Source organism: Acartia tonsa, chromosome 7, assembly GCF_053477335.1.
Source record: "Acartia tonsa isolate MP-2025a chromosome 7, ASM5347733v1, whole genome shotgun sequence".
Taxonomy (NCBI): domain Eukaryota; kingdom Metazoa; phylum Arthropoda; class Copepoda; order Calanoida; family Acartiidae; genus Acartia; species Acartia tonsa.
In genome coordinates this window covers 23336856-23358869 of record NC_137266.1, presented here as the reverse complement: position 1 = coordinate 23358869, position 22014 = coordinate 23336856, and the positions used below count along the sequence as shown (strand labels likewise).

Genomic DNA, 22014 nt, shown 5'->3' with positions numbered 1-22014 from the left:
ATTGTATGAACATTGTTGTAACTTTCAGTCTGGAACCTTAACCTTACATATTTAGTTACTATTATAGTTAACTATTGTTCTGATGAAAGTGAGAGTAACATAAACTTACTAAAATGAATATATTATTACTTGGATCTGACATAAGATTTTCATGTTCTCAGTTGAAGTGAAACACACAGCAGGCTAAAATAACGATTCCACCCATCGTACTATAAATCCTCCTCTTCTACTAATGAAGGAGTTCCATGTTAGCAAGCTAAATTGACGACAATTTTTCACAACTTAATATCCACGTATTTTCTACATCCATTTTTGTAACCTTAACCTTACATGTTTAGTAACTCTTATAATCAACTAGGAAAGTGAGAGTAAAATATACACACTACCCAGGGGCCAATAAATTTATAAACTTCCCCAATGATGATACACACAATTTTCTCCTCTGTAGATTCCAAAATAGGAGCAACGTAAATCAAAGCTACACTGACAGACAGGCGGACATTTGTAATCATATTTAAAGTAGTTTGGCTCCTAAAAATTAAAATTGGAAGGCAAAGGCTGTGCTTTTGTCTACTATTGCAATTTTCCTTGTAATTCTGGAGGTTAAATGTCTTATTTAATCTGTGCAACTTACCACAGAGGTAGGGGACAATTGGCTGTTTATTACACTAGTCCCCAAAGTCTTATTTATATTTCTTATTAGTTAGGTTAAAAACTTAGAGAATTTATTTTAATTTTGATTAGTTAGTTCATTAAGTTGAGTGTCCAAGCGTTTCAACAACTAATTGTAATCTACTAATGGGGTAATTTGGTGTGTCATCATTGGGGATATACATTAATTTATCGGCCACTTACTTATCCCTTTCGGTCACTGGCAGCTTACCATTATTGAATGGATTGCACACATATAAGGATTTAACTTACACTACTATGTGTACAGAATACAGGAAGTCATGCACTTTAGGGGGGCCCACAGATTTTTACCATATTGTACAATTAAAACCAAACAATAGACTTTCATTACCTATCAATTACCTTATATGGACGAGGATGCTGTCCATGACACTCTAACATCAGGTCCAACAACCCAGTATAACTAAGGGGAGCCAAATATCTCATTTTCCGTAAAAACACGCGAGGCATTAATTAGGTTAGTACGTTAGTAGATTATTAACACCCATAATTTAACTTGCTAATAATGGTCAGTTCGTTCATCATGAAGGAGTATAGAAGAAGGGATTAAGGGTGTGGATGGGAGGGTACCTTAATTTTTTGTCAGCTGCAAGTATCACTTTATCAGAGTACATTTAAATCTGGTGTAACATCCATATAATTCTAAATCGATTTACAAACGATTAAACAAGCATAAAAAGATGAAATAATCCTTAGAATAAAGTGCATTTTTGAGGAAAAATCTTTTGATTTGAATGACTGTATCAATGTTATATGTGTTTATACAATTTGGAATGCAGGGACATTCACAAACAAACACACACACACACACACACTTACGCACATACAAACATCCATATACAGAGAAGGCACACATAAATCCCACTTTCTACAATATTCTAGCCAAGAAAGGATATAAATAGCAGGGAGGGAGGGGACATTGGACTGTTTATTACACTAGTCCCCAAAGTCTTATAATAAAGTTGGCTAACAACCTTGGGGACTTTTATTGAATTTGATTGTTTGGTTTATGAACTGCACAAACTTTTCAACGACTAATTGTAATATACAGAAGGGTTAATTTTGTGTATTATGTATGTACATTAATTTATTGGCTATTGTCTTATCCCATTAGATCCCTGTATAAATATGCATTTTTATAACAAAAACAGGGACAATTTGGACCATTTCTGCATTTTTCAATTGAAATGTGTAGACAAATCCATAAATATGTTACATAAAGAAAATTTTTACTCAAAAAGTAAAAAAATGTCTCTAATAATTTCATTAATTATATAATTTTAAAGTTATCTACTTAACTTTAACTATTGAATCATAGAAGAATTTATTCTATAAAAATGATTCTACTGCATTAAGCCCAAGATTAAATTTAAAATGATATAAACATCTTTCTTACTAAGCTACTCTCCATCAAAAAAATTTGGCAAATTTTTCTTTTCTTTGTATAATTAATCTTAACTTTTATATTGCCTCTTTCTTTATTCAAAAAGTGTGGTAGAATCTCCTAAATCGAGATGTGACAACATGTAAACCTCTAAATCCTATATCCACATTTTCCAATAGAATTTCAACATTTCATAAAGAAATATTAATTGAAATCTGAACCAAAATTCGAACTAAATTTGTAACTGCAAATTACTTAGATACAGGATACTTTGACATTAGTTCTAGAAATTTGCATTAAAAATCTTGATATTAGGATATAATAATTCTATCATCTAAATTTTGGCCATCTAGTAACTATTTTGCAGATTGCACCCAACAGTTCTATAGCTGTCGATTTAACTAATGGACACAAATTGATGTTAGTAAATTCAATACTTTAAAAACTTGCCAAATCTCTTCACGCGAGAAATTAGTAACTACAAACATTTTTGGACATAAAGGATGGTAGTTAAGCATTCGAATGTCAATTAGGAAGATTCTGTTTTAAAAATGTGCACACTAAGAGATGAACTGGCATATTTAGCTAAATTAATTAGACTTGAATACAATCTGCACACAGTTTTAAGCAGGGATATTAAGGGATAAGACAATAGCCGATATACTCATGTATATCCCCCGTGAAGGTAAATAAATTAACCCTTCTGTTTCACACAATTAGTGGTTGAAACATTTGAATACTCAAATTAATAAATTAACCAATTAAAATTTAATAAAACTCCCCAAAGTTGTTAAACCAATGAACAAGAAAACGTAATTATAAACCTTTGGAAACTAGTGTTATAAACAGCCAAATGTCCCCTCCCTTCCTGTTTCTAAACCTGGATATTTTTGCCTGCATAAAAGCTAGCTAGAAAAGTTTTGGAAAAAGTTAAATTTAGGATTAGATTTTAGATTAGGGAAAATAACAAAAAAAAAGGATGACAATATTTAGAAGGAGTAAAAATAGTAAAAACAGACGGTCAGACAAACATATTAAGTTGTGGAGTAGAAGCGAAGTAAAGTACTCATGGGATTAAAAAGTCAGTAGTTTTACAAGAGACGATTACTAGATAATTATTGTTTTTATAGCATGAACAATTGACGGATGAACCAAGTATTGTAGAGTAGAATTTCATTAGATAGCAAAATTTTAACAGCATTTTTTATTTTAGTTAAAAAAAATAAAATAAATTTAGAAAAAATTTGGTGGGGGGGTATTTTTTCTAGAGCTATTTCTCTTGGGAGGGTGGTGTTATCCGTCCCCCAAAATAGTTATAAACCTTCCCAGGACCTATGAGAAACTACCCTGTAAAGGAGAACCATATCGGTTCAGTGGTTAGCAAGATCCTTCGGTACAAACAGACAGACAGACATACATAGCTCTACTTTGTATTATACTAGCGGATCCGCCCCTAGCCTCTAGGGGCTTTGCCCCAAGAGGTTTAATCAAGCCAATTTTACGTATTTTAGATTTAAAAGAAAAATTTAAAAAAAAATTATTTGGGGGGAGAATTTTTTTTTGAGGGGGGTTGGGGGTGTCTCACCCACCAAGAAAATAGTTATAAACCTTCCCGGGACCTATGAGAAGCTACCCTGTAAAAGAGAACCCGATCGGTTTAGCGGTTAGCGAGATCCTTCGCTACAAACAAACAGACAGACAAACAAATAGACAAACAGACATCGTTCTACTTTGTATTATATACATAAATATATTTACCTGACGGGGGTACATGTATGTCCAGCCAATGCTGGATGGATACTGCCACAGTTCTGTCAATTTCCACCTCACAATCATATGATCCTGCATCAGCCCTAAAAATAAATTAATTGCTTTCAAAGAAGATTTGAAATTCTTTCAATTTTGTTGCACATTACGGCCAGTTAGTATAGTTTAACAAATTTTAAATAACAAAAGAAAAATTTTTGTAGCTTTGCTTTAATGAATACTAACGCATATCACTAGGAGCCATTAGGGAAGGGGGATGGGAACATTATTTTCTAGGAGGTTTTTTTTCTTGAGAAAGCAGTGGTAACCTCGCCCAAAATAGTTTTAAACCTTTACTGGACTTATAAGAAGATTCATTGGTAAAAACATCCCTATAGTTTTAGCGGTTGGTGATATTCTTCTCAACACAGTGACATACATTGTAATACTTTTATATAAAGATTGTCATCCTTATCTTAGAGTTGAATTAAAACTTACTTTGTTAGGTTTGTTATTACAAGATTTGTTCCTTTTCTTTCAATCCTGAAAAATATATTCTAATTATTAGCAGGTTCGAATCTCGGTCTGACACCGCATCATAACTAAAGAAGTTAAAAATGGTTCCTACTGCTGCTATGTCATAGGCGCGACCTAAATAGTTAGAGTAGGGGGAATGCCAGGCGCAACTCACTACCATGCACAGTTAGGACTTCTTAGACAAAGGTCGCGCGCAATCAAAGGGTTGGTTGACTGATTGGCAAATGGACGCTTTACACCGCAATCATAGGGCCTAGGGCTCACAACCCTATCCCATATCCATAAAAAAAGCAGCATTGTTATAGAAACACTGAAAAATTGTCAGAGGCCTATGCTCCTCCTGTGGAGTGAAAAGGGCTTGTTACTGCTTAGCATCTTAACTTCTCTACAACTGAAGTATGTCCTTTACTGATTTCCTTATGTATTTTCAGATGAAAGATTTAATTATATTATTATATTAAAATAATGTTGAGTATTTGTATTACTGCTTCGTTTGTTATGAATATAATTGTCCTTAGTCGATAAAATAGTAAGAGGACCTATAGGAATAAGCTTTTGATATAAGCTTTGTATAGGCCGTTTTTAAATTATTTTTATAGAATCTTCTATAAGTTAAGGACGAAACTACAAACAGCAATATGCATGATTTTTATAAAAAAAATGTAAAAAAATGCACTAGAATTGTAACCACTTATTTATTGTTGATTCCATTAAAATAAAAAAAGAATATTACTTTTGTATTGCATTTGTAATAACTTTTTGCATGAAGTCTCTGCATAAATAATAAAGTGGTAATACAATTTTATATCATTCAACTTTGCTTTTTATGTAAAATGTTATCACAATTTCATAACTTTTTATTATGGTTTAGATTGTAAAAGTATTTCATAAGAACAATTGCATGTATTATATATAGAAAATTACTTAGAAAAAAGCAGGGAAAAAAGTTATACAATTTTCATATTTTGTAAATGTAAATCTTTTTGTTTAAGTAATTTAGTATCGGGATTTTTGACTTATAGACAACGATCATTAATTTACAAATAAAAACAAGGATGACAACATCCATAAAAGCGAAGAACAATAATTCATTATATAGATAATGCAATCAGCCCATTGTATTTAAGTGGTTAGGAAATTCTTAAACAGGCATCCTGATCTTTTATGCTAGTACTAGCGCAGTGCCCTTAGCATCTAAAGGTTCTGTATTAAAAGGGCACTTTAAAAGGTACTCCTTGATAAGTCCTTTCAATCTAAAGGCACTAGCAAGCTACAGTATAATAAAAATAGCCTAAAATTATCTTAAGTTTAAATCTAAAAAAATATAATCCAAGTACATTTGTGAATATTTTCCTTAAAAATAAAAACTCAATCAGTTTTTATAACCAATATCATAATCATAACAATAAAGTACAGTTAAATTATAAAAAAAAGTTTGGAAGCTGATTTTTAATCACATTTAACGATCAATTTCTTTATCATTTTATATACCTGTTGTCTCTTCTGACTTTTACGGTGCCAGCATAGAGCACTCTGGCACCCCGCTTCCATAACAGGACCAGGGAACCAAGGTTCTGCACGTCACAGAATAGCTCCACCATTCCACCAACCTGGAAATTATATAAAATAAAATGTTAGAAAGATCATTAAATATATATATTAGTTTTCTTATTAGAAATATATATCTATATGGAGACTTATTTTAACAAGACAGTACAATAATGGGGGCAGTTAAAACCCTTATCTATAAGTCATATTCAATCGAGCAATCTACAAATTTAGGTCATACATGTGGGGTAGGTTTAGAAATTAAAAAAATAATGTACACGCTAGTGCTTTGATAGTTTTGTTCTTATTTGTGTTATCAAATGCTAAATTAAGTCGGGAAGACATAAATTAACAAATATATCTTAAATACTTAGTTATCAAAAGGAAATTAAACTCCGTTCATGTTAAAAGCCCCCCAAAAAAATACATTGCTTAAATGGTAATTTGAATAACGGAGTGTTAATTTTCGAGTTACTCTTATTGTAGAATATTTTAATCCAAAGTAAAACCTTCGTTAACACCAATAAGTATTTATTTATTTTTTTCTTTGTCAAAAAATGCAGATTTTTGTGCATAAAAAATGTTTGTATCAAGCTTTACTCTAATCCTCACACACTTTCTCAATATAGGCAAGATGCTTTACCTAACCTAATCTTAGATACGCACACAAATATGTTTTGTTTTAAAGGAAAAACCTCGGGACATTTGGCTGTTTATTACACTAGTCCCCAAAGTTTTGTAATAACGTTTTCTTATTCGTTGGCTTAGGAACTTTATGGATTTAAATAGAATCTTAATTGGTTGATTCATTATGATGAGTATCATAAAATTTCAACCACTACTCCAAGGGTAATTTTGTTTATCATAATTTGAGAAGTACATCAATTTACCAGCCATTGAGTTCTACTTAATTAGGTATTATTTTTATTCCATATCAAATTGCCTTATTACCATTAAGGAACGTCGTAGCCTCTCTATTTATTGGCGAAAATGCCAGCTTTGAGATTTTATAGGAAGTTCAATATCCGTACCGTGGAGTTTTTGTAAATACCTTTAGCTACTGAGGATAATAGGTAGATACACAATGATAGATAGATACTCATACACAATAATCAATGTTTTGCAAAAATCACAAAGTAGATTTTTTGGATTTAGTTCAGTTCACGTTAAAATGTTCCTGGTAACGATTATCCCCAAAAATCTATGAACTGTAAAGACAGATAGCTCCCAAAGGTACATATCATGCCCGCACACCCTGTTAAGCGGCATACAATTCGGAATAGCCAAGATCAAAAAACGCGCGGAATAAGACTTTTTTGCGCATTTATGTGCACAGCATGCACTGTGCATTATTGAGTATTGTCTGTTAAAATTTTGTCCTAGCATAATCTTTGTTTCGGGCCGTTAGCAGCCTTTAAAGTTCATATATGTTTTGAGATAATCATTACCAGGAACATTTAACCGCAATCTGCACTAGATCCATTTATTTAAGAAAGATTTTTAAAAAAATATGTTTGTAGTTTAATGATATTAACAAATACTTCCTAAACTTAAATTTTAGGCACCTTTTTTCAAAATATAAAAAAAACTGTAAAACTATTTTTGAAAGTTAACTCTATATATTTACTAATTATGGTGTATGGTTTTTTTTACATTTTAAGCATCACTTATTAAAAACTCCTTCCTATGCCCTTTTTTTCAACTGTGAATGCGCTTACAAGAGGATTTTAACTAATAGAAATTGGACGGAAATAGAAGAAAGTAAAAAGTTGCACTTCTTTATTCCAAATAAAGTGGCAACATCATTCTGCAGGATTTAAAAAAGAAAATAAATAAGGTGCATACCGTCAAAAAACATAAGAAAACAATAAATAGTAAAATATAAAAAATCATTTACTAAAGATCAATTATATAAAGGCAGAAATAAGAATAAAGATGTAATTCAAAAAATGTTGTTTAAAAAGTCTTATGACTATAAAAAGCCATAAAACGAGGAGGATGTGAATCTTTGCAGAACACAGATTGCATGTTGGTAAATAATTTTATTTTTTCTTAATTTTTTCCTCCTCTTATTGATCTAATATTTCTAAACCCGTAGCTTCTAATAGCTTAAGAATATGTTTTTAAAAAATAATATAGTTTTAAACTTTAACTCTATATATTTGTCAATTTATAATTTAGATTTGATTTCTTTTATAATTAAAACATAACTCTGTTAATATCGAATTTACTTATAAAATTCAACTCGCAACAAAATAGTAGAAAGCAGTTTGCTAACACACGAAAAAGTCCCCACCATTAGAATCTGGTAGTTGTCTGGGGTATACATATATACTTTTACATTTATTGATAGGCATACCCATTTAAAGACAAAAAACACTTTAAATAAACAATTTAGAGATAACTTTTCTATTTTGCATTGGGTATGGTGAAACAAATGAAAAACAAACAAAATTTAGTTATAAAATCAAAGGATAAGTTGAGAGAGAGAGAGAGTGAGGAGTATAGATTTAGGTTGTGCTATAACATCCGCTATTATTATATTCGGAAAAGATGCAAAAGCATCTAAATCAGGGGTGAAGGAGGGGGCATTGGTTTGTTTGTTAAACTAATCCCCAAAGGTTTATATTAAAATTTTCTTATTCGCTGGCTTGACAACTTTAGGGAATTTTATTGAATTTTGATTGGTTAGTTAATTTAGTTGGTTGCCCAAATGTTTTACCACTAATTGTAATCTACATAAAGGGTAATTTTGTGTATAATAATTGGGGATGTACAGCAATTTATTGGCCAATGTCTCATCCCTTTAGATCTCTGGGATGAGGGGAGTTCTAAATAAAAAATGAACCATATGCATGATAATTTCAGATTATAATAATTTGATTGTGTGAAACATGTGTGGAAGGGAATGGACACACCTAAGTTTAGAATCAAACAAAACTCGCTAACTTTTAGGGTATTCATGAATAGAGGGGTCAATCATAACAACATTTAAAACTGTTTATTAAAGAAACATTGAAATAAAAAAATAGAGAGGAAAGTAATTAAATAACGGAATGTCCCCTATTCAGTCTTTGAATAATAGCCAATAGTTTTGAAAATATTAACACATCCAAGTCGCTACAAAAGAGTAGAAGGCAATTTCCTTGCAGACGAAAAAGGTCCCCAACACTGAATCCATGTAGTTGACTGAATTATATATCTATTCTTATACATTTATTAACTATGCAATAAAAAAAAGTTTAGTTATTATCCTTTACAACCTGATAAAAAGATTCCAGGTTATATAATGAAAATTGTTCAATAACTCATACAAAAAAACTTTAGTTTATATCCCTTTTAACTCTGATACCCTTGTTTAGATACCATCCCCTGAAACCTAATAAAAAATAGTGAAGGTTATATAATTAAAAATGTGTGGTCATAATCCCTTAAAACCTTATAAGAGAGTAAAGGTTGATATCCCCAAACCCTATAAATTAAAAGAGTTAAGGTTTCATAATAAAAAATGTGTAGGCATTATCCCTTAAACCCCGATAACCAGTAAAATTGAATAACAATCCTGCAACCTGATTAGTTCTGGTTAATGTTTTACAATAAAAGTTTAGAGTTGTTATTCCTTGAACTCTGATAAAAAGAGTAAAGGTTATGTTCAATTTACAAATATTGATAATTTACCATCCCCTTAACCCTGATAAAAGAGTGAATGTTATATAATAAAAATAAGTATACATTATACCTTAAACCTTACTAAACAGTAAAATTAAATAACAATCCTGCAACCTGATTAGTTCTGGTTAATGTTTTACAATAAAAGTTTAGAGTTGTTATTCCTTGAACTCTGATAAAAAGAGTAAAGGTTATGTTAAATTTACAAATATTGATAATTTACCATCCCCTTAACCCTGATAAAAGAGTGAATGTTATATAATAAAAATAAGTATACATTATGCCTTAAACCATAATAAACAGTAAAATTAGATAACAATCATTCAATCTTACAAGTTCTAGTTAATGTTTTACATAAAAAGTTTAGAGTTATTATTCCTTGAACTCTGATAAAAAGAGTAAAGGTTATATAAAAGATATGAAGTTATCATCCCTCAAGCCCTAACTAAAAGACTAGTAAAGGTTACATAATAAAAATTGTGCAAGTTTTGGATGTTATTTCATTTCCTCACATTATTATATTATCAATCATCTGAATCGCATATCGTTGTAAATTGACAAAATTAAAATAAAATTTTTTTTGTGTTTAAATATTATTTTTTTCAAACAGACTAGAGAGTTTTAGCTATTCCCATGTAGATTAAGTATTTATGTTTTGAACGAAATTTTTGATGTAAAAATCTTCTCATATAATATCTAATAATGTTCATGATACTCTTTGTAATGCTCTGTATATAAATACGCGGCATTGTAGGGACACCAAGTTTGTGATAGTTTTGGTGGCCACACAAACTTTTGTCAAATCTTGTTATTCCTTTCTCATTCTCAACACCAATGAGCAACAATAGACAATGATCTAAATGGAAAAGACAATGGCCGATAAATGTATATGCCTCTCAAATGATTACAATTAGTGGTTGAAACATTTGGACACTCAACCAAATCAACCTAGAAATAAATATTCAATTAAAGTTTCAAAGTTGTTAAACCAACGAATAAGAAAACTATTAAGAAATATAAATCAGATATATGTATTTGTGTTTTATTTTTAAGATTAACTTATTAAAGTAAACCTGGAGGAAAACTACCAGCACATAATTGCTTTTATATTTTTATTATTCTTATACCGTTCAATTTTTCCAAAATAGGTTTTTAATAATTGATAAATTTCCTGAAAAAGAAACTACAAAATATTCCCCAATTAACTTTCTGGCTAACTAACGATATAATCTAATTAGGTTGGCATATAATACGACTAAATAATATTTATAAATTGAAAAAGACCATTCGAACATTTTATGGAATAAATTTGATAATTATATTATTTTCTTCAAAATCATTTTCAAAAACCGTCAACCCATAAATTAAAACAAGGATGACAACATCCATAAAAGCGAAGCACTATAACGGTAGGACAAACGGACATTAACACTTGTATAGTATCTGAACTGAAAAATCAGAACATAAATGTATAAATGTCGAATCAAAATTGTAAGTAAATTTGTTGAAAAACTGCTTAAAAACAGGATAATGTTTATGAACATACTTACATTTTGGACTTGATTATAGAGTTGCTTTGCTTATAATATTGTTCTTTGTTGTCCAAGGAATCAATATACCAAAAATCAGATCAAACGGATAAATAGAACACTTGAAAATTTGGTGTTAAAGAAGTAAAAAATCAACATGTTTAAAATGGACGTACGGACATTTTGGTAATGATTATAGAGTTGCTACGCTTTCTAAATCGTACCCAACTACTACAGGAATCATCATGCAAAGTTTGAAATCGATAGGAAAATTCTAACATGTCTAAATTAACGAATAAAAGCTATCTATCTCGGAAGGACGTACGTACGGACCGACCCTAATTATAGAAAAGCTTCGCTTTTAAAAATTAAAAATACCCACCGGATGAGATTAGACTATGAGGACGGAATATACCACAAGATCTTATTTTAGTTCATCTCTGAACCCAACCTTGCTTAATTGTTGTGCTTGATTATATAACCCTTTGATTGCATTATCCTTGTATAGAAGCCCTAACTGTGCATAGTAAGGTATTAAGCTTGTTTTGGGCTAAGGAATTCTCCTACTGTAACAATTATTTATATCGCGCATCTGACATAGCAGCAGTAGAAATGTATTTAGTTGAGACTCAGTGTTGGGCCGAGAATCGAACCTATTACATTCCTAACATCGATCGGATACGCTACGTGTTACGTCACAGTCGCGGGTACCAACATAACTTGAGTTTAATTGATAGTTATAAACACTATTTCTGATATTAATTGAGTGAGAGTTAACTGTTTTGTTTTATAGAACACGCGTTGCATGACAAAATTAATAATAAATTTCTAACCTGTGCGGTGTAGTTTCGTGGCTTCGTGATTATCCTGTAATTAGAAAAAATAAAAGTGGCAATTTTTCCAAGAAAATTCAACATTAATAATAACAAGAAAGTGAAAAAGAGGGATTAGCTTCCTGATAAGTCTATATAGTAAGTAGTAGGGTCTCTTACTGTCTGTCTGTATTTATGTTTGGTGAATTCTTTAAACGGCTAAACCTATTTTCCACAGTTTTCAGAGTAGTGTGTTATCAGTGTAGAAAATTATTTAGAATCAAGAATAATGTATAACCCACACAAAAAAATAATTAGATAACAAGGATGACAACATCCATAAAAGCGTAGCTCTTCTATCTGAAGGAAGAGTGTCATGACTTAATAAGCAGAATATTAATGTTTATTATACATAAATTGTTGCAAAATCACGTACTTTAATTTTTAGAATTTGATTATAGATATGCTCCGCCTGTAATATTGTACCTTGTTGCTAAAAAAAAAACATTAAAAAAACTACTAACATCTCTTATTTTCAATTCATTTAAGAATGAGAGGGAGGGGGGATTTGTACTTGACTAGGTACTTTAAGTGAAATTGTATAACTTCCACTTTCAAAATTATTAAAAATATCTAATTTCAATTTTGATAATCACAATTTTCTTTATTAAATGCAAGTTAGATTTTTTTCGTGAAAACTCTTGTATTTTTTAACTTTAACTAAGAAAGGACAATCAAGATATTAATTTTCAAAATTAATGAAAATATCTTCTTACATTTTCTTAAATAATTGCAAGTTGGATTTTTTTCTTGAAAACTCTTGTATTTTTTAACTTTAACTAAGAAAGTACAATAAAGATATTAATTTTAAAAATTATTAAATATATCTAATTACATTTTAGTTAGATTTTTTTCATGAAATCTCTTTACTTTTTAAACTTTTAAATAATAAAGTATAAAAAAGATATTAATTTTCAAAATTAATGAAAATACCTAATTACATTTTCATAATAATTGAACGCTTTTTGATTAATGCAAGTTAGTTTTTTTTCTAGGAAACTTTTTCTTTAATTAACCTTGCCAGTTGTAAAGTAAAGAATTGGACATTTTTTGAAGCTAAGCTTTTCTGCTCTAAGAGTCGTCGGTCTGTATGTTTGTAGCAATTACCTATGAAATTGTACATGTTAGATATAAACATCTTATCAGATTAAATCCTGATGACTCCTGATTAATATAATCTGAAAAACTATCATCTTTTTTTAAACACCATCATATTATAGATAAAAGTTTCTTAAACTGGTGATTCCTAATATTATAAGGCATAATGCATTTCATATTTACCTCTTAAAACATAAGCCATTCTGCTTTTTGCAAATTAGACATATAATATTCCATTTATCTAATATACTTTTTCAGCTTTTCTTTTATGAATGTTTTCATCCTTGTTTTAATTAGTTGTCATAAAAATAAAAGAATATTATAATTAGATGCGGTCAAGGTATTGTAAAGTTCCTTAATTAAAGGAAATGTTATAATTATGTTTAATAGGAAAAAGGTAATATAGAAAAAATACTGCACTGCTTAATTAAGATTCTGAAATGTATTGAATATACTTTAAATTATAAAGTTTTCTTTCTAAGAAGAGAATATGTCTAAAGTACACAAAGATGTTCATAAGTTTAATGAGAAAAAGGTACATTAAACTATTATACAGTAAAGCTTTGCTAAGGTAAATAATATTTTGTATAATGTGAAATATATGTCAAAATACATTATATCGCTCTTATTGCTGTAATAAATCGTATTTAACTACAAATAAACCAATAGGGTTCGTCTGCTAGGAATCCCTTTTTAAGTTTAACAGATTGTGGTACAAGAAGGACCATCTAGATGTTCTATATCTATTATAATATTGTACGTACCTTGGATTATGTATTGTGGTTCCCTCCATACACACCAAAGGGGTCAAACTATGCACAAATACCAAATATCAGCGGATATACAGGTTAGAGGGTGTCAAAATTATTTTATCTATTAAAATTATCATAGCTGAAAACACTTAAATCAGTCAAAATATTGCCAAAAATGACCAAAAAAGAATTAAACAATAACTATCATATGCAAAAACTGCCATTAATAAAAATTTAAATCTTTGATTGATTTATGCAACTCTCTATTATAGATACTAGATGCGTAGTTTATTAGACCTTGCATAATACGAATTTATCAAGGATGAAAATTTGCGAAGTTTTGCCTTGGTAAAAATTCATAGGAAAAAAGCAATACAGATTTATATAAGTATATGCAATTTATTTTAGCTTCAGAGATGAATGGATGTAAAGGTGTAGGGCAGCCGGCCCAGTAGGGTTTTGTCATAATAACCTCCCTCCCGCCCCTTACTCTTGAATTTATATCAAAAACAAGAGGGGGAGTGGGGTGTCTTTACTTGAAAAGAAATGTTTTTGTTTTTCACTAGAATGATAGCATTAATAATTAGCTATTACTATTAATTATTCAAGAAATAGACCTATTTCGTTTTAATTCATGGATATAGATATCAGACAATGGCATAATAATCAATGATTCTCTCATTAATTATACTAGTGATATTGTAACAATTAAGTGAAGAAAGGAGTGTAGATGAATTTAACCGCTATTTTACTTTTTCTTATCTTTTAAAACTTTTTGTTGGGCTATGTACTACTAAGTACTATAAGTAAGTATCAATTCCCTTTAATGCTAACTAGCGGCTGCACAATAGCCTCTAGATGCCTAGTTATTTGTAAAGGATAAAACCTTCCAAATACCTGAACTAAGCTTCCCTGAACACATGAAACTCACCCAGTAATATTATAGATCCTAAGAATAAAAATGTTACATTTTTATTTATAGTTGTAAGGGCTTTGTGAATATTTTGTTCATTAAAATCTTACTAGCCACTGCACTAATTGATTTTCCATTTTAATAAAGATATACATACAGGTCTCGATATGGTTTTAGTTTAATTTATTAATAAAATCTAAAGCTCACAATTTTATTTCTTAGCATTGGAAATTGGAGTACTTTAAACTTAGTAAAATGATTTGGATTCTTAAGAATTTTAATTAGTTAACTTATATTGTAAAACCTTAATTATTCTTTCAAATAATTGTAGAAATTTTGTTCTAATTAATAATATAAAATGTCAGATATGTACTATTCTAAAGAAATCATGTAAGCTAAAGAGCATAACAACGCTATATTGATTAGTTTTTTTTATAATCAATTCTATAATATAGCATTTTATTATTGTCTTTCTTTACTGGCCACAAGGAGCTTTGCAAACAAGATAAATTCCATTATTTTTATTACGTTTTCGTGGACAAAATTTTAAATCATGTGATACAGAAGACCAAGCAGTATGTCTTTCAAAAAGGCTTTTATTTTTTTTTTTTAATTTCAGAGAAAGACACTCTAAGCTGGAAATGAAAGTTCTTGATTATGAATTAACCAAAATAATGAATTATATCACTTTCCCTGTGACCATGACCTTGTTGTATGAAAGTGAAGGTGATTGATGTACAGTTTAATCACAGCTTTTTTTTTACCTGGAAAATGCAGCTTCAGATCCTAAATGGAAATGCATTCAACTTTAGGCAGTTAGGTAAACATATGGATATTTGTGAAATGGTAGAGTTCATGAAATATCATTTTTTACCAGTAATCTACAAAGCACCACAGATATTGGTTTCGAAGAGTTTAATGTCCACCTTTCTTTTATTAATAAATAAGGTGACATGGTCCTCCATTACACTCTTTGTGTTACACATTAAGTGACTTAAGGCAAAGCCCAGGGATCTAAAGGGATAAGACAATGGCCAATAAATAAATGTATATTTCCAATAATGACACACACAATTAACCCTTTTGTAGATTAAAAGTAGTGGTTAAAACGTTTGAAAACTCAACTTAATAAAGCAACCAATCAAAACTCATGAAAGACCAAAACATTTTTAATCCAACGATAAGAAAATGTTATTATAAAACTTTGGGACTATTGTAATAAACAGCCCATTAACCCCTCTTTCTCTGGGCAAAGCCACTATTTATAGTGAATGTAGATAATAATAAGCTCTTCCAAAACAAAGTAATTCATTCACACATACTGTTAATGGTGGATAAACTGATTTTTAACTTGGAAAGATACTCAATAACTAGGGCGTGTCTGTTTGTCAAACTTTCTATCATTAAAATATTATGCATGGAAAAGATTATTTCTGTACAATTATTTAGATTTTTTGTGTATTTTTTTCAATCTTCCGTTTTCCTAAAGAAACATTTTAAAAGAAAAAAAGATCTTTTGATTAGTTTATCTTTAATTAGCGGCTACGCCCCTAGACGCTTCTATGGGCACTTGAAAGGGGGTAGTTGTTTTCTATAGTCCAATTTTAAATATTAGATTATTTTCATTTAGATTTATTTTTTAAAATTATTTTAGATCCTTCGTTACAGACAAACATCCTATATAACGATTAAGTATTCATTATTCTTAAAAAGATATATTGTGATAGATTTACCGTTTTTGGCAACCTTTATCAGGAGGTCCTTATTATCTTTTTTAATCTAATTTGCAATTTGTTATATTAAAATTTGTAAAACTAGGATCTTAAATAGAAGTTTAACATTATGAAGGAAAATGTATTCGCCGAGAGCAGGGCAATTTATATTACCAAAGTTGGTGAAACTATTTTTATATAAAAAGTAGAAATTACACTCATGTTCTATACTATACATGTATTACAAAAGTTATCTTTTTGTTGGATTATATACTGTATAGCACTATATGTAGTTGTCCGCGGATAGGAAAATAAAATGAATCAAACCCTTTGTATTGGGAACGAAGGATCAGGTATCCAGGGATCTAAAGGGACAAGAAAATGGACGATAAATTTATTTACTACCTCATTGAGGATAAATATAATTAGTACTTCTGAAGATTAAAATGATTGGTTGAAATATTTTAACCAAAATATTATAATTCAATCATTGATTTATGACCCAAGGAAAAAAATAACATGGCTATTAAACTTTGGGTACCAGTGTAACTTAGAGTCTAATATCACCTCCCTCCTTGGTAATATTTAAGACAAGATTTTTTGTAGGTTTTGTCATTCAGGTTCTAGTTTAAAACAAGAAAAAATGTATTTGTTTAAAGGAGTGATTAACAAACGACAATAGAGTAGCAATAACATCTATTGACATTGCAGAATTTATGAACTTGCCTATTCTAACTTTGCCTACCCTGAACTCTTTATCATTCTTTTCTGATCGTGTCCCTGACTTTCTACATCAATTATGGTTCAACTCTCACCAAAATAGTAATTTTACACACGGATCTAAAAGAGTAAGACAATAGCCAATAAATTAACGTACATCCCCAAAGATTACAACTTCTGTAGATTACAATCAGTGATTATACCTTCAACGTACTAACCAATCAAAATTCATTAAAGTCCACAAAAATATTAAGCCAACAAATAAGAAAACGACTTTGGGGACTAGTTTAATAAACAGTCCAATGTCAATTTCCTCCCTGATTTTTACAAGTATGTATAGTCAGCATACTTCAGCGCATAGAATTTCACATTAAATTGGAAATGTACAATGTTTATGGCTTTAAGCGCTAATACTTCGGGGGATACGGGGAGGGGAGGGTGGTTAAGCGCCCTACTTTTTTTTTCTGTTTTTCATCTGTTGTATTTGTGTGTCATTTAGCCAACCTAAAATCCTTTACTAAGGCTTAAATAGTTTAAATGTATATATGTCTTGTAAGCAGCTGAATCGCTCATCCAAAGATATTCAAAGAACCCTGCCCTCCGAAAAAAATCTTTTTTATTTATCAATTCAGCCTTCTTTTTAAAAAAGCCTATAAATGCTAGGGACAAAGTCGCTGGTTTATAAAATAGTTGTTGCTTAGAAAAATTAGAAAAGGGGGTATTTTTTCTTCCACCCAAAACCTTTACTCTAATAGTTCTGCACGCCCCCCTGTGGAGAACAAAGGGCTGTGTTAAGATGCATGTTACCACCAGTTTAGACAGATGTAATCCTTTTTACAACCATTTACATACAAGCACAAACAACCAGGGATAGAGGGGACATTGAGCTGTTTATTACAGTAGTCCCCAAAGTTTATAATAACATTTTCTCTTTCGTTGGCTAAACAACTTTAATGAATTTTAATTGGAGGGTTCATTAAGTTGAGTTTCCAGACAATTTAACCACTAATTGCAATCTACAGAATGGGTAATTTTGTATATCTCATTGGGGATGTGCATCAATTTTTCGATCATTGTCTTATCCCTTTAGATCCCTGCATACAAGAACAACAACAAACAACATACTACAGGTGTGCATACCTTTCAGCTTTGAACTAAAATGCATTTTTTAGTATTGGTTACTGGATGTTATAATTCAAAAAAATAATAGTTAATGAATAGTAAAACTATTTTTTTATACATTTTAGTATTATTTTTGTTTATAAGGTCTAGATAATGACAGTGTTTTTTAAGCTGTTTTTTATATTCAATATTCATAGATCTTTTGTATGAACACTCCTATAAAATATTGTACTCTAAAGTATATTGTAAACCTACTTGTAAATATTTCTAGTTCTACATGTATTGATAGAAAGATGTATGCATGGATGAGATTAAATGGTTAGAACATCTGACCAGAGTTACCAAAGGCTAGTTTTCTTTTATATGTTATCCTAATAAAAAAGCTTCAAAATCAAAAAAGTTATATTATGATAAAATGCTTTGCTGAACTCCGAAAATGTTTGAAAATTTCACGAAAAAACAATAAAATAATATTTTATGTTTAAAATATCTTTGTTATATTCTAGTCAATAAACCTTAAAATACAGATATTTTTAAATTCGAAAAAATCATATGTACTGTACAAAATATCAAAAGAACATTGCTATTGTATTTTTAAATCAATGTGTATGATAATAGCTTTTTTTACTGTGGTAAATTGCTTTGTAATGTCAAAATAAGGTATAATTCTTCAGTAGGGATTCGGAACCTATAAGTATCCGCTGGATTAGAACCGGTTCTCAGCCATACTGAAAAATTATGTATAGCATCGTATTACGGACAATTATCTACAAATACCAAAGTAAAAATCATTAAACCAGTTTTTTAAGCCCAGGCTTTTCGGTGCCCTAAGTCATTTTAACATCCGCGGAAAGCTGTATACAATATTATGCGATAAATAATAATTCTCTTTTTACTTAAATGATTAATATTGAATATGGTTCGCTATAATTCTTATATAAGTACCATCAAATCAAATAGATTTGAAACTATTTTTAAGTCCGCATGATTAAGATTTGATATTTAAAAGTCAATTGAAATTTGCACATGTAATAATTATCAGATTAAATGATTTAACATTGAAAATTGATTATTCTATTTAGGCTGGTGTACAGAAAGTACAATATATCATGGATCTAAAGGGATAAGACAATAGCTGGTAAATTGATGTACATCCCCAATAATGCTCTACAAAATTCCATGTAGATTACAATTAGTGGTTAAAACGCTTGAACACTCAACTAAATGAACCATCTTATCAGAATTAAATAAAAGTCCCCAAGGTTGTTAAACGTTGTCAGGAAAACGTTATTTTGAGACTAGTATGTCTAGGAGGCTAGAGGCAAAGCCGCTATTATTTCATAATTGTACTAAAAAGAAAGAAAAAAGGTTACTGAAAAAAATTTTGCAATAGTTTTAAGTCTTTGCAAAAAAGTGCTTGAAGTTTGCTATGCCAATATATTACAGAAAAAAGATTTGATGGATTTGTAGATTTTTTATGTCAGAAAACGTTTTGTTTAGTATTATGTAATACTAATTATCTCTTTACAAGATTCATTATGATACTGCTGACCAAACTTTGATAATCTTAATACTTTTCATAAGTATAAACAAAACAATAATGCTTCCCAGGTAAAATTCGTGTCAAAATATATTATTTATAAAATCAACACGAGGACTGATTATAGGTAATACGCTGTGAAGTTATTTCTAAGGAAGATGTAAAAAACAATAGGAAGTTTCCAAAATGTCGAGAGCTATACCATATATTGGTGTATTGACGGACAATCCATAATTGTAGGAAAGCCTCTTTAATAGAAAAAATCAAAAATAATTTTCTAATTTCAAATTCAAAGTCAACTGGACTTGACAATTGAATGGGATAGAATTGTGAATGCAGGTATTTTTGTAAGCATGTGTGTATAATAGAGATAATCTATGGACATACTCTCCTAATCAGCCAATAGGATAACAGTTGAGGTACATTTTAAACATATCTTTGGTTGAAATAATATACAGATTTTTGTATGTAAGCGCAAGTCATCTATAAATTGTTGCATATTTTAGGATAAATTCTTCTTGGGTAAATAATTTCGTGTCAAAATTTCTTCCCTCGTATAATGTAAAGCATATGACAAAACATATTATTAAAAAGTTAGTTATGAATAGTTGAATTTCTTAGTACACAGCTTTCTAAAAATTGATCTGTTGAAAAAGTTTGTTGTTCGCATCTTTGATATAACAAACAATAAAAAAAGTTTTTGTCTGTCAAAAATTAGGTCTGTTGGAACATCTAGTTATATTATGTCATTGTCCATTGTGTGAATGCATGTATGTATGTATTGTATATTCCTAAAAGTCCATTCACTAACCTAACATCACATCCTCATTCAGTCTCAAATATTATCATTCAAAAGTTTTCCTTATCCCATTCCTACCCCCCCCCCCCTTCTCATTTAATATTTCCCTCTCCCATTTATTGTATTTCTCCCTCTTTTTCTCCATGTCTCTTTCCCTCTATAGTCTTTGTTTATTTGTTGATTATTTTAACACCTAATTGGTATTGTGATTCCTGTTACAATGAGGTACAATTTAAGAAACATAGTAACTCTAAAAGTATTTCCAGGAGGTCTTTAGGTCTATTTAAAACATTTTGTTTTTTAACTCTTTCAACAACAATTTTATATGATATAATTATCCTATTCTTCTGATTTTACAATAGGAAAAACAACTCTAAAATAAAGTCCTAAATATGAGTATGTCCATTTTAAGCATCCTGTATAGAAGCAATTTTTAAATAAATTTATTCTTGATTATTGTGTAGACTTTTATATAATCCTGAATATTCAATGCATTTTTATTTTATATTTTCAATGTTCATTTTCTGTCTGGTTTGTTGAGCTTGGCTTTAATGGATGTTGTCATCCTTGTTTAAAAGAAATAAGATTTGACTCCCATCTTTCCATTGCAAGTTTGTCCCTCTTGAGATTTGAAAGTTGGACCCTGTGTTGTTCTGATTCAACAAACTTAGACAACAGACATCCCATAACTATAAACAAACAAGGATGACAACATCCATATAAGCAAAGTTTTTAAACGATAGGACAAACGGACATTAACACTTCTATAGTGTCAGAACTGAATAATCAGAATGTAAATGTATAAGAGTCGAAGTATATTTGTTGAAAAACTGCTTGATAGAGGATAATGTTATGGACATTCTTACATTTATAGGACTTGATTATAGAGTTGCTTCGCTTAAAATATTGAACTTTGTTTTCCCAGGAATCAGTATACCAAAAATCAGATCAATAGGATAATTAGTTCCTATAAAAATTTAAAAAGTAAATAAATCAAAAAAAAAATTTTAAGTAAACGTACGGACATTCCGGTAATGATTTTAGAGTTGCTATGCTTTCTAAATCGTACCTAACTACTGCAGAAATTGCCATGCAAAGTTTGAAATTAATAGGACACATCTAACATTCCTAAATCAACGAAAAAAGCTATCCGTTCTGGACGGACGGACTTACCGACCCTAATTATAGAAAAGCTTCGCTTATAACAAGTATGAAAAATTTCTTTTTGATCAACAAACAAATTTTAGAGCAAGTGTTCTGTTAAAATGGAAATAAAAAAATAGAATAAATCATAGAAATCACAAAACCTTTTGGAACAGTTAGTGTTTATGTCTTATGATGCATGACTGGGTGACAAAATAAATTGGATACTAGATGATC

General features: G+C 29.9%; 1 protein-coding gene across 1 annotated transcript in view; it reads right to left on the bottom strand.

The window, feature by feature from the left end:
• Positions 1–22014, bottom strand: part of LOC145324211 (limbic system-associated membrane protein-like) — a 123666-nt gene that overhangs the window by 71702 nt on the left and 29950 nt on the right. The window contains exons 3-7 of the mRNA XM_080166834.1: positions 13841–13890; positions 11940–11973; positions 5852–5970; positions 4322–4366; positions 3836–3930 (exon numbers count right to left, since the gene is read on the bottom strand). Coding sequence (XP_080022960.1) covers positions 3836–3930; positions 4322–4366; positions 5852–5970; positions 11940–11973; positions 13841–13890 — 343 coding nt within the window. The remainder of the gene's footprint in view (positions 1–3835; positions 3931–4321; positions 4367–5851; positions 5971–11939; positions 11974–13840; positions 13891–22014) is intronic.